The sequence below is a fragment of the Grammomys surdaster genome, unplaced genomic scaffold (genome assembly GCF_004785775.1).
Source record: "Grammomys surdaster isolate TR1022 unplaced genomic scaffold, NIH_TR_1.0 165, whole genome shotgun sequence".
Taxonomy (NCBI): Eukaryota; Metazoa; Chordata; class Mammalia; order Rodentia; family Muridae; genus Grammomys; species Grammomys surdaster.
This window is the reverse complement of record NW_021604613.1, coordinates 8207473-8221420: the sequence shown is the minus strand read 5'-3', so window position 1 is coordinate 8221420 and position 13948 is coordinate 8207473. Positions and strand designations below refer to the sequence as shown.

Below are 13948 nucleotides of genomic sequence, written 5' to 3'. Positions count from 1 at the left end.
GGAGGGAGGGAGACCCAGAAACAGAGTTGGCCTCAAACTTATGATTCTCCTGTCTGATTCTCCTGAATGCTTGGTTATAGGAATGTGTACCATACAAAATTATATTCATATTAAAGACAGAACATGCAGTAAAGTAGGGTGATTATACTAAGAAAGATTTCAAAGTTCATATTTTTAGTGGGGTAAAGATTAAATATGAACCTTTGACCCTATATTTTGGAATCTAATTTGCATATCTGTTCTAAAATTTGAAACTTGAAGACATGCATTATAATGCATTTTTACCAAAAAAAAAAAAAAACCTCACTGTAAGTCCAAACAGATGAGGGTCCCTGGATCGCTAGATAATGTGATTCCAGTATGAAATTTCACAGACATTTTTCTCCTCAGATGGGGGCAGAAGGCATGGAAGGAGGTGCTTCAGGAAGCCTGCACTCTAGGAAACTTGTCAGTTTCACATTGTCAGGTAAGTGTCTGCTGTGGCCTCCAGTCTGAGGCTGTGTGGCTTCCGTGTCGGGCATCATCATTCTTTCTACAGAATCATACGTGCCTGTAATAACTCAGCTTATACTGAGTTCGTTTGGTCATACTTCTGGAAAGTGAAAGATATCTTACTGTGATAAAATTAAATGATTGTTATGTTTAGAACATACTCTTTTTACCAGGTTTTCTCATGCAGAATGGACTGTGAGTGTGTGAGCATACAGAAGGTATGTGAAAAGTACTGTGTGCTTACTTCAACTGGAGAAAGAACAGAAGTTTGAAGGCTTGAAGAAAAAAAACGAAAGGCATACTTTTTTTTTCTGTGATGATCGCACATAAAAAATTCGAGTGCAAATAGCTGTTTTTATGAAATTTAAAAAATTAATTTAATAAGTAACAAGATAATGGTTTTCTATTTGGCAAAACATACCCACCTGCTTGCATGCAAACCATCTGGTTACAGCGCTGTTTCAGACTGAGTTTTGTTTTGTTGTGAGGTTGACTGAGTTCAAACTAACATTGAAGTAAGTGGAGCTTACTACCAAAGAGGAAGTGACTTGATAAGACACAGCTTACACAAACTGACATTTTTGAGACAAAAAGTATACATATGAATATATGTGTGTGCTTGGCTGCAACATAAAAAGGAGAAATTTATTTTGGGCACTAGGGCACTGTCAAAAATTTTTGAAAACCACTGACCTATCAAGAATGAATTGGAAGTTATAAAACCAAGAATGTTCTAAGAAAGCCAGTGCTTAAATTGGAGTTTAAGTGGACAACTGGGTGATAGTTATACAAAGCCTGAAGTTTACCTGACTCTGTAAAGAAACTTCTTGTAGATGTAGCATGTCTGAAGTATAAGTGAGACTCTGTTTTCTTCACTGCTTAAATACTGCGGATGAGGAACTAAACAGTGAGACCGTGAGAGCAGCCACCTCCAGGGCCCACAGCAGTCACAGCAGACTAGGCTGTGCACACCCACCCGTCACTGGGTGTGGTCTTTTTGTTCAGTGGTCTGTTTCACTTCCTGTGAGGCTGTTCATTTGAAGGCTCCTTTTCTTTCCTTCCTTCAACTTCCTGATGAATCTTAGAAACTGTCACCTGGTGGGTGGCTTATGGTTCAGATTAGGCCAGTAAATATATTTTGTTTGGGATCTTTGGTATTTTTAAAGTATCAGGGTAAGATAACTTTAAAATACCTTCATCTATGGTATCATTTGCCTAGCTCTGACACTGCTTCCTGAAGACGTGTTGACTGACAGATTGTGCTTTAGACCTGGGATGTTTTAGGGACGCTATAGAGAGTGAAGCCTCTGGTGATAATAGGGACCATTAGCGCTTGACCGTTGCCTCCACTCTGTCGATCTCTTCGTTTAGAGTTACTGAGCGATGGGTTGCTGTACATCATGTTAAACATGGCAGTCACGTATTGATTTTGTATTCAGAAGGAGTGCTGTTAATTCACTGCAGGAGAATTACTATCTGGAAAGTAAAATCATAGGATATCTTCCTCAAAATAAGAAATAAACTCTAGGACATCAGCGACTCCATCGTCGGTGTCACTCCACCTCTGTTCACATAGAAGCTGGCTGCCTGTGATGTATTTTTCTTCACTAGATAGACATTTGCTGAGTGGACAGAAATATGTGAAAATCAGAGGAGATGAGCAGAATTCCGTAACATCAATTCTAAAACAATTAAAGCTGTTGTAGACTGACAGTGAGTGACGATATTTGTCTGAAAGCATTTACATACTGGAATAGCTGCCTGCAAATGCACTATGCCTGATTATCTAAGAATCAGGAAGTAGACCGAGAACTGAACTGTACAGCTTCAGCAAAAAGTGTGTCTCGATTAACATCTTAAATCTTATAATAAGGCTGAACCAGGGAATTTAGCATGCATGCCTTTGTTACTTTGAGTTCTTCTTTGGTTTGTTATGTGTTGTGGATTACTCATAAACAGTGAAACAAAGGAAAATAGCAAGAACAGAAAGGAGATGAATTCAGGGGGTTGCATCACCAGATTACAAATGCTTGGCAGTTTATCACCTGCATTGATGAAGATTCATCCATCTGTGCAGTGTCTCATTGGACAAGAGTTGGTATCAAGGTTGTCTAACTTTGATACCTTTTTCACCGTATCTTAAATCTGTAGCAGAATGCTTTTTTGTTCAAAGGAATATTTGTCTGTGAATGAATTAGCTTTGTCAGACTTTGTAGCAGCTGTTTCTATCCATGAGACTCTGCATTTGCTAAGGAGATCCCTTGCTTGCATCTTAGTGTCTAGAGGCTATCAATCTGGCTTGAGTCTGAGGGAAGAGTACTCAGGAAAGACAAGAAAGTACATTTGTGAGCTGCATTTTCTTCTCAGGGGTGTTTTACACTAACAGAGAAAACATGCAAATAATGAACAGTCACCTGCAAATCTGCATTTAATCATGACTGCATAGTTTATCAAGCATCAAAAACTGGGACCCCTGGGATAATGAGCTGAGAGCACCTTCACAGAGTATCTGTCTCATTCCCTGCTTGCCCTTCCCTCTCCTGATGGTTTCTAGGCCAGCCATCAATCTATATCTCACTGAGTGTTGTTAACATGAGGTCTCACTGTTAAATATCTTCGTATTTGTTAATGTGGTATCCTTTTCCACTGCTGACCAGGTGTCATTAGACAGCCCTGGTCTGTTTTCATCTAGGCCATGAATTCTTGTGCTCCAGTCCATTCCTTTCTGAGAGTAAGTTCTGAGGAATACATAAAACGCAAGGCCTAGGTTGTCCTATATTTCAGGGCTGTAACACAGTGTCTCTTACTCAGCTGATCCAGCCCATACAGGTCTCCCTGTGCAGACTCGATCTCTATGCTGGAGTGTTGAAGACCTCCAGATTGATCTGAAACACATGAAAATGTAGTCTCTTCCACAGCTTTCAAGATGGTTTAGCCCCAGAGCTACATTAACCATACCAATAATCTCCGAAAGGTGTTATAGGCCCAGCTAAGTCAGCTTTAGTTCTAGACCTTTGTGTACCTGTAGCCTGACAGCTAAAATATCTCCTCATTGAGCAGACTCCAGCTAAGAATTTTAGCAGCTTGTGTCATATAAAACATTTTGTGAATATAAGGTAAGTTATAAGATATTCCTTGAATATTTACTTTATAGGTTTAAAAAATAACTGAAGAACTATTTAAAATAATTGCATTTATATATTGGATTCATTATAGAATATGTATGACATTTAAGATGAGTCTGTGCTTTAAATTTCTATCTTAAGTTAAACTGGTTTAAACTTATACATACACATATACAATACACATACATGCATATATAGTATAGATATGAATAATTTTACATATATGCATGTTTTTATAAGCTGATTATTAAGAAGTTCTATGCAGAGCTTTCTTCCATTCTGGTTGACCAATCATACTGCACCAGGAAAAAGATGGTGAGGACCCACAAGCACATGGGGTGAAAAGTGTTCCACCTGTAGGGGCACAAGGTGATGAAGAAGGGCTGGCATTATTTTTGCCACCTTGGAAAGCCCTCTGCTGGAATTACAGCCACAACCCACTTGCCATTCATTCTCTATAGGCGCACAGTGTGGCTACATCTTTTTATGTGCACAGTATGACTAATTCAGCTGCTGTGTCACTGGCTCCTAACTATCTAGAGCTTTGGATTAGAACTTTAGTTAAGAACTTGGCTGTTTGTGCTAACCAGGATGTCTGGATCTCTTCTTTCTTCTTTGCTTCCCCCTACCTGCTGCCTTCCTTCTCTTCTGTTTCCTTCTCCCCTCTCTCCTTTCTCTCGTTCTTTAAAGATCTCAGGGCAGTTGGGCTCAAGAAAGGGATGTTCTTCAATCCTGACCCTTATCTTAAGATGTCCATTCAGCCAGGGAAGAAGAGCAGTTTTCCTACCTGTGCCCACCACGGGCAGGAGAGAAGATCCACTATCATCAGTAACACCACCAATCCAATCTGGCACAGAGAGGTACAAGGACAGTGGCTCGGGTAGGGGGAGGCGAGGGTGTGAAGGTGCAGTGTCGGAGGTCAGGGGGGTCTTGTGCTTGACAGTACTTGACAGGTGAGTTTGTCTTTTCCCTCTGAACTCTGTGTAGACTTGAGCTGTTAATGGTGTGGGCACAGTGGCTCCAGATGCCTAGTTCTGTTGCAGGGAGGGTACACTGCATACGAGCTATTTCCTTCTTGTTAGACCCGGGTGTATAATAAGACTGCTGAATTGTTCTCTTCTAGGGTAAAACTTTATGGTGTGCTACAGGTTTAATAATTGAGATAAATATATATCTTAATATTTTTTAAAATAAAATGTAATGCAAAAAGTTCATGAGGAACAAACTATATGAAGGTTTTCATAAGAACAGAAGGATTAAAGCACAGTAGAGCCTGAAGCAAAGGGGAAAAGCTGGCTTGTAGTTAATGTTTCCTAACCTTTTGCTCTAGTATGTATTCAGTCCAAATTAAAGGAGTTTCTTTCTCTATGGGCTTTGGCAAATGTTTTCATGAACTTTCAGATTCTTTCTAGATGAGCCATCAGGAAGCCAGCATCCAAGTGAAGGCAGATTGTATTGATTGGTATTTGAGAGTTTCTCACAGCGACTCTGTTGCCTGTCTTCCTAATGTATCACATCAGTGGAATCAAGCAAAGGGCTTTCTCATTAGAGCTACATAGAGTCAAATACGAGCAGAGATTGGCATGCCCTCTCACTGGCAAGCAGAGACTTCCCACTGTATCTCAAGCATCCAGGCTTTGCATCCCGGTTCTAGAATGTTCTAGCCAAACTTTTACCTCTGAAGGAGATGCATAAATTAGTTAAATCTGGCCTGAATGTTTTAGCTGCAGAAGTATGTTCTAACAATGCTATAGAGGTATATAGTTGGAGAGAGATAATTCACAAAATATGAGACTGGAGCATGGAAAGGCTTGTCATTGAACACCCTGTGTTTATTTGAATGGCAGATTGTTGCTTCTGTTTTCACACCTGTTCTAAAACACCATGATGTCATAATGGCAAATGACTCTTAAAGTCATAGTACCTCATCTACTGTGACTTGAAGCCTAGAAAATATAAAATACTTTAAAGTATGAGCTCTAGAAAGGCCATAGTGGATACAATAACAAAACTAGCAATGACACCCCTTTCCTCTTTCATATCTACCCTCTTTGCATTGCCCGTGAGCAAAGGCAGGGTTACCACATGTGCTAGTGAGACACTGTACACTGACCTCATCCTCGGCCTGCTGAACAGTGTGCATCTACCCAGTGGGGTAGCTGAGGTAGCTGAGAGTATGGTTTAATCATCTCTACCTCTGGAGATCAACAGACTGAGCTTCAGCTATTAATGTGACTACCTACTCAGAGGCAGGATGCTAATATTCTTAGCAAGTGCTATTTTCCATTAAGCAGACTGTGAAATTCCTCTGCCCTTTGGAGAACTTCAATTATTATACTAAATAAACATAGTGCCGCCTAAGTGTTAAGCAGGCTATTGCTGTTCACTTGGCTGTAGCTGCTGGGACACTGTTAAGGAAGAGTACTGTGACTCATACTCACTTCCTGCCTCCATAGTTTACTGAGGTCAACTGTGTAAATAGAAACAGGATCAGTATTACTGATTTTCCCTTTTACTTCAGTAGAATATATTATGCATAATTTAATCGTTGATGCTATTGCCTGTAACTACTAAACCAAGGAAGTGTATCATTAGGTGAAAGGATTTCTGTTGCCACTTAGATTTTAAACTCTTTTTGTTTTAAGAGTCTTTGTGACTTTTGTTAGTTTTACCTGAGGACAGGATTGACAGTGACTGGTAGTGTGAACTCTATGTGCCATCAGTTTAAGAGATACCATTTTCTGTATATGATAGGATGTTGCATTTGTCTTCTAAGCCAACATGTTGTATGTTTTTTGATTTCAGAAATACTCCTTTTTTGCACTTTTGACTGATGTCTTAGAAATTGAAATCAAAGACAAATTTGCCAAGAGTCGGCCCATCATCAAACGCTTCCTGGGAAAACTAACCATTCCCGTGCAGAGGCTGCTGGAACGGCAGGCTGTCGGGTAACTGCCTCTCACTTGGGGATCCTGAGATTAGTTTGTGCCCAGACAGAAGTGGTGCTTGGTAGTCCCGGGGTGTTTCTTGCCAATAAGAGATGGAATGTGTCTCTTTAAAAAATAAAAGTGCCCTTATGCTCAATAAAGTGTTCTGGACCCAAAATACCTTGTTTCAATGCTACACCTCCTTGTGGTATCAGTCCCCTTCCCTAGATAGCAGTCAGTGACAATTCTCATGTTGTTCAGCTGGTTTGAGGGCATGTTGAAATCTTGCTATGACACCCTTTCATGAGAATGTTCCACCCTCATCTTATCCTGATGAATTCCATCCACAGGGCCTACCTTTATTCCTGAAACACAAACCTATTTAGGGACTTAGTTTTAGTTTTTCACTCTTGTAAGCTGTCTATATAAGTTGTGAGTAGTTAAGAACTAGAACATAGGGACTGGAGAGATGGCTCAGGGGTTAGGAGCACTGACTGCTCTTCCAGACGTCCTGAGTTCAATTCCCAGCAACCACATGGTGGCTCACAACCATCTCTAATGGGATCGGATGTCTTCTTCCGGTGTGTCTGAAGAGAGTGACAGTGTACTCACATACATAAAATAAATAAATAAATCTTAAAAAAAAAAAGATCTAGAACGAGCCACCGTCCATTGTTATGTAGTTTTATGTCATGAGTACTAGCAAACTCAATACTACAAGTACTCTGGGGCAACATTAGGTCATTTTGTGTGTCTTCTTTCACTTCAGGAGAACCTTTTGAATGTGCAGTAGTGTGAGCCCCCTCCTCATTGCAGTAGTGGGAGCAACCCCCTGGGATACTGGGTTCTTACCCTGTCCATCATTAGACTATTACAGGGACCTGTCCACATAGACTCAATGACTCCACGAGGTGGAGGATGTGGTGCTACCCATTTCAGAGATGAGGCTTCTGAGGCTACAGGTGGTGGAGCCGAGATTTGAGCTCAGTCCCTCTGCTCTAGACCCGCTGCTCTCTGAAACATCTTGAGCACAAGTTGTAGTCGTTCCCTGCTGGAAGCTGGCCCTGCATATTCACTGCCCTTTGTATACCTTGAGTATTGGCTTGAGTACTGGTTGCTTGTGGAGACCTGACCCTGTGGAGACACATTCTCTGCAGGTTTCTGGGGTTTGTGTTTCCTCATCTGAAAACAGTTACTCAGACTACAAGGTCCCTATAGCCCCATCAAACTCACAGGTTCTGATGGATTCTGTTCCTCTTGACTCTCAGAAAGATGTGAACAATGAGGGTAGACAGCCCACACAAAATAAAGAGAGCATACAAAATTCTAGGAGCTTGGTTTGTTTGATAAAAAGCTGAGACATGACAGTTATTTTAAAGGATAATAATTATAGCTTCTAGAAGATATATTTTGAGAACTTTTAAAATTATTTTTAGCATGTATCATCAGTGAGTAATTATGGTGAGAATCAACTGCAATAAATCTATTATATTTCTCACTTGATTCATATTAATTATAATCATCTAATTCAAGTAATATATCTGTATCCATTTCATGTATTGACAGCAAGGTTGATCGAGGAAGGACTCAATCTTGTCAGTGACCCAAACTGCCATGAACTCTCTGGTGTTTGAGTTAGTCTTCTAAAGAGCTGAATACCCACAGGAGTGACAAACCCAGTTCTGTGTGTAGTGGAAGGAAGTCCAAAATGCATTCATGAAGTGTCCGAACTGAGATGTTTCTCCATGAGTAGGCTAAAAACATTGCAATCGTACTTGACACTGATATATGTTAATATTTCTTACCTGATTATTGTTTTCTATCGAGTAATCAATACATCTTGAAAGGGCTATACTTGTTTAGTTATTCACGTGGTGGACTGCAGCTCTCTGAAACAGGTGCTAATGTCCAGGGTATAGCTGTAAGGGATAAGCTACACTTCCTAATCTGTTTTTAAAGCATTTGTTTACCATAACGTTTTTCATGACATGGCCAGCTTCCTTCCACAAGACTTGGCGTGATCCTATGGTTATCATTTTCTCTGATTAGTGGGAGAACGCCTCAGGCAACTAGAGAAAGTCTTTTGTTGTTCATTTTTTCATCATAATAGTAACGTACAGCATATTCTTCATAATTATACATCACAGCAGGAAACAGCTTGAGTCTGGATAGGGCTGGACAAGCTCAGGAGGAGAACCCAGCCCTGCACTCTGTATAGTAGCACACTCTTCACAGAGGCTCTGTGAGGCATAAGCAGCTCTTCTGAACTTTGATATGGAAGAGTTGAACTGAGGGCGTTTTTTCTCAGTTAAAATTCTTCCAAGTAATGGTTCTTGTTTGGCAGTTAGTTATTATGTAAACATTAAGTGCCTACTAAATGTCAAGAGCTGTGTTGGGTATTGGAGATGAGACAGTAACTAAAACAGGTGGGGACAGTCCTTTCCTTACAGCTCTTATAAAACACTCGTTCTCTACCGTAAACATTGCCTTTGCAAATCTTCTCTCACTGGCGTCACTAGTGATTTTTGGCAGAAAAATGGAGAAGCCATCATTTTATTTTGAGAAGAAAATGATGGTTTTATTAGATGACTAGGTGTCAGAAAGTCGAGACTGGACCTTAGGGTTTGCTGCTGGGCACACTCACTAGTGTGCAAGCCCTTCTGTATGTCAGGAGCTCTCTAAATGGAGGAATACAGTGGTGAGGAGGAGAAGGCGCGTCTCTGCCATTGCGCCAATTGCAGCTGTTATGGAGTTCTATTGAACATTCCAGTGTAATATGCGTGTAATACCTGTTTTAACTCCCTGTTCGACAAGAGTATTGATGCCAGAATGACATTCAGGTATCCCACAAGTCAAAAATGGCAGTAAGAGGAATGCTAACCAAAGCAGCCTGGAATCCTGAGGCTGTGTAAAATGAGCTTGTAGTACAGAGGATGCCTGGCAGGGGCTTCTGCGGCGGGATAATATGTATCTCATCCTAGGTCTGCCATCCAGTAGCTTCTTAACTATGCCTTCATGTCTTCCTCCAGTAAGCAGGGTTCATGCTTCCTCCCTGGTGGCCCAGGAGTAAAGAAAATATATCCCTAGAGCCTCCAGCAATGTGTGCATGTCCTTTAGTAAACACTTCAGTGGGAAAGCAAAATGTTTGAGCATCAAAGACAATAATATCAACATCATAAAAAGAGATATCTCAGAACTTGATTATGAGTTCAGATGAATTACCAGTTGATAAACTGAATTTTTTTATATATCTAAGTATGTGTTTACAAAACAAAGCTACGAAGCTGACTTAGAGGCTCTATACTGTACAGTGGTGCAGATGCGTCTCTTCCAAGAATAGCCAGTAGAGGGTAGTGTGAGAGCAGAAATAGTGTGATTTGATTAGCCTTTTGTTTGTCTATAATTAGACGTGAAACATCTGACTCAGGATAGGAGTTTCTTGTATTTGAATCTGGAAAATAGACATGGACTTGAAATAGCTGGATAACTCTATCCTTAGACTGGCCAACAGCCTAAGACGACCACCAACAATCCAGTTGTGATCCAGTCTAGCAGCAGAGGTGGGATTTGGTACTCTCCCTCACTGTAGAGCACCTTGTTAGTACCTGATATGATATATTAGTACCTCAAGAATGAGAGCATTAGCTTCTGTCCATTATTTTGTACATGAGGAAGGTAAGGTCAGCATGTGTGTGCGCGCACACACACACACACAAAGGGCTGCTGTCTGGAATCAACCTGGTTTTATTTTCTCACATTGCTTTCTCTCCTTAATGTTTCCTATAATAAGACTTTCTTTTTGTCCCTGGGTCACATTGTGCTCGAGCCTGTATTTACTTCAAATTCTGAAAGGTTCAAGGGGCAGCCTGTGGAACTGGGGGCGGCCTGTGGGAAGAAGGTGAAGGTACAGTCGGGATAAGGGGCTGTTTCTTCTCCTGCAGTGACCAAATGCTCAGCTACAACCTTGGCAGAAGACTCCCGGCTGACCACGTGAGTGGCTACCTCCAGTTTAAAGTGGAAGTCACATCTTCTGCTCACGAAGGTGAGATGTCCGCAGATGCATAAGCACATGTTAGATCTTACTCAATTGGTAGTTAGTATTTAAACGGAATTGTTCTGTGTCCAGTGCTGGAAATGGAATGGCCTTCCAGTGACTGTCAGCTTTCAAAGCACTTAGGAAGGTCTGTTTAGCAAAAACAACTCCAAGAATTATGTTTGCATTATGAAGCTAGTCTACAGAGATCAGGTCTATACCTCCTATGCCAAATGTTACACAGGATGCTCATTTAGCAAGGAGTAGTGAATCCTAGCAGCCAGTGACACTTCCCAGAGTCACTTGTGGAATGACTGAACTCAGCAAACTGGTTAGTTTGAGGACAATAGACCTTTCTGTCTCTATTGAATGCTCACACGTGCCACTTTCTCATTCAGATGCATCTCCAGAGGCTGTTGGCACCATCCTCGGAGTCCACACTGTGAATGGAGACCTGGGCAGCCCTTCTGATGATGAGGATATGCCAGGGAGCCATCATGACAGCACTATTTGTGCTAATGGGCCAGTGTCTGAGGACAGTGTTGCTGATGGGACCCCCAAGCATTCTTTCAGGACTAGCTCTACTCTGGAGATCGACACAGAGGACTTGATTTCTACTTCTTCAAGAAATTCACCCCCCAGGGGACGCCAGGATTCACTCAATGATTACTTAGATGCTATTGAACACAATGGCCCCTCCAGGCCAGGGGCAGCCTCCTCCTCTGAGCGGTCCATGGGAGCCTCTCCCAAACTGAGGAGTAGTTTTCCCACTGACACAAGACTCAATGCGATGCTTCATATAGACTCAGATGAAGAAGACCATGAGTTTCAGCAAGACCTAGGCTACCCATCTTCCTTGGAGGAGGAAGGAGGTTTGATCATGTGCAGCAGGGCTTCAAGAATTGATGATGGGAGCCTGACATCTCAGACCAAACCAGAGGATGACAACCCTGTTGAGAATGAGGATGCCTCTGTACATGAAACTGCTTCCTTAGAAGAGAGGCTGGAGAATCTTCCAGAGGTTGCAGATGGCTCCTTGCTGTCAAGTACAGCCCCTGATGAAAATGAAGCCAGCCTGGAGCCTCAACCCAGTGCTGACCAGGGCAGCACTGAATTGTGTAGCTCTCAAGAAGTAGATCATCCCACAGGTGGCACGGATGCGGGAGCTTCTGACACATCTGGAGGGAGCCGAAGAGCTGCCAGTGAGACCGAGTCCCTGGACCAGGGATCTGAACCTTCGCAGGTGTCCTCTGAGACAGAGCCCAGTGACCCTGCAAGGACAGAGAGTGTGAGTGAGGCCAGTACCAGACCCGAGGGAGAGAGTGACCTGGAAGGTGCCGACAGCTCCTGCAATGAGAGTGTGACCACGCAGCTGTCCTCCGTGGAGACACGGTGCTCATCTCTAGAGAGTGCACGATTTCCAGAAACCCCAGCCTTTTCTTCTCAGGAAGAGGAAGATGGGGCCTGTGCAGCAGAGCCCACCAGCAGCGGCCCCACAGAGGGGTCTCAGGAGTCCATCTGCACTCCTGGTTCTTTACCTGCCGTGCAAGTGCCCAGCAGGGAAGAGGAAGGGTCAGGTGCTGAAGCTGCTGCTCTATCTGAGCAGGGGGAGCTGGGGGAGGTCTGGCAGAGGAGGGGGAGTCTTGAGGGAGCAGCCGCTGCAGCTCCTGCTGCTGCCACCGATAGCCAGCCCCAGGAAGATGGGGATGCTGGAGATACCCAAGGTGCCTGCGAAGGGGCCACCGCCCAGGAGGAGGGCGCCACTGGAGGTAGGATATAGGAGACAGCATGACTCTTGGCTTAAATGCAACTGCTCAAAAAGAAATCATATAATTTACATATGTGTAAATGCATAATTCACATATATGTGGATACACAATTTATATATGTGTAGATATATAATATGCTATATGTAAATAATTTGCATGTATGTGTATGTAATTTGCATGTGTGTTGATGTATGGCTTGCATATATGTAAATTGAAGTGCAGTTTGCATATATAGGTGAATAAGGAGGTGAATTCCTCCCCTGGGGTTCACCAATTAGCAAAAGGATTAAGGGAAGATAGGGCTGGAGAGATGGCTCAGCAGTTAAGAGCACTGACTGCTCTTCCAGAGGTCCTGAGTTCCCAGCAACCACATGGTGGCTCACAACCATCTGTAATGGGATCCGATGCCCTCTTCTGGTGTGTGTCTGAAGACAGTTGCAGTGTACTCAAATAAATAAAAGATAAATAAATCTTTAAAAAAAAAAAAAGAAGAAGAAGAAGAAGGGGAGGATAAGGAAGCGAGTGACAAATGTGTGGTACCTTAAGCCCTTCTTGTGCTATGCATTAAGCCTCTCAGTCCAGATCTGGAGAGAGCAAGGACTTCATCCTTTGCCATTCACATAGCTAGGAAGAAGATGACATGATTTCCGTGCACATAGATCTCAGTTCAAATTCAGCCTTTAAGCCATGGATCATCTATTACAGACATAGGAGACATGGCAAACAGTCAAACCTTGGTGTGGTGTGTAGGGATGGTGGGGAGTACCTCAAGCTGCTCACTCTTAAAGCTCCAGAACAGGAAGTCAGTGTGACTGGGGTAGAACAGGAGGAGGGACGCACTGTTTAAGTCTGAAGGTGCAAGTTCACACATAAAATTTGTGTTGACTCTTAGTGACTATGGAATGGTCACTCCTAGGACTCCTAGGAGTGGTTTACTAAGACACTCTAGAGAGAGGCAGGAAAGGGGGAAAGGACAGTCTCTTGTGCCTAAATAGCACAGACTCAAAAGAGGAGTTACTTCTTTTCATTGACCCCAGGGCCTTGTGTTTTCATGTCAGGCAAACCCTGTATGAATGAGGCACATCCCAGCCCTAGGAATTATTTTCTTATTGTGTGATTTCTTTTCCACTAAACTTATCCCCTTCTTTCCCTCTGACTCCTATGTGGCTTTTCATTATCTTATGGCCACTTAGTGACCCTAAAGCATTAGTTATAAGCAGGTTAGAGTCAGGGAGGAGCAGGGGGAGGGCGGCTAAATGCTGGAGACATTTCTCTAGGAGCCTCTTCTGGGCCTACATCCATGTGGGAAATAAGCTGAAAGAGAATGGAGAGAGAGCCTTGGAACTTATGTTTGAATTGTTTGCTTGCTTCCTTTTTATTGAGACAGTGTCTTTCTGTGTGGCCCAGGCTAGCCCGGGACTCTCTAGCCTCCTGCCTCATTCTGCTGAGTCCTAGGATTACAGCTATGTATGTGCCAGCACACCTATCCTAGGTGTGTGTTTTAGTCAAGTGTGTGTGCGTGTATGTGTGTGTGTGTGTGTGTGTGGAGAGAGACAGAGAGAGAGAGAGAGAGAGAGAGAGAGAGAGAGAGAGAGAGAGAGA

General features: G+C 42.7%; 1 protein-coding gene across 1 annotated transcript in view; it reads left to right on the top strand.

The window, feature by feature from the left end:
* The window catches only part of Hecw2 (HECT, C2 and WW domain containing E3 ubiquitin protein ligase 2), a 203930-nt gene that overhangs the window by 80922 nt on the left and 109060 nt on the right, over window positions 1–13948 (top strand). The window contains exons 4-8 of the mRNA XM_028765597.1: window positions 391–466; window positions 4308–4477; window positions 6423–6565; window positions 10486–10586; window positions 10976–12346. Coding sequence (XP_028621430.1) covers window positions 391–466; window positions 4308–4477; window positions 6423–6565; window positions 10486–10586; window positions 10976–12346 — 1861 coding nt within the window. The remainder of the gene's footprint in view (window positions 1–390; window positions 467–4307; window positions 4478–6422; window positions 6566–10485; window positions 10587–10975; window positions 12347–13948) is intronic.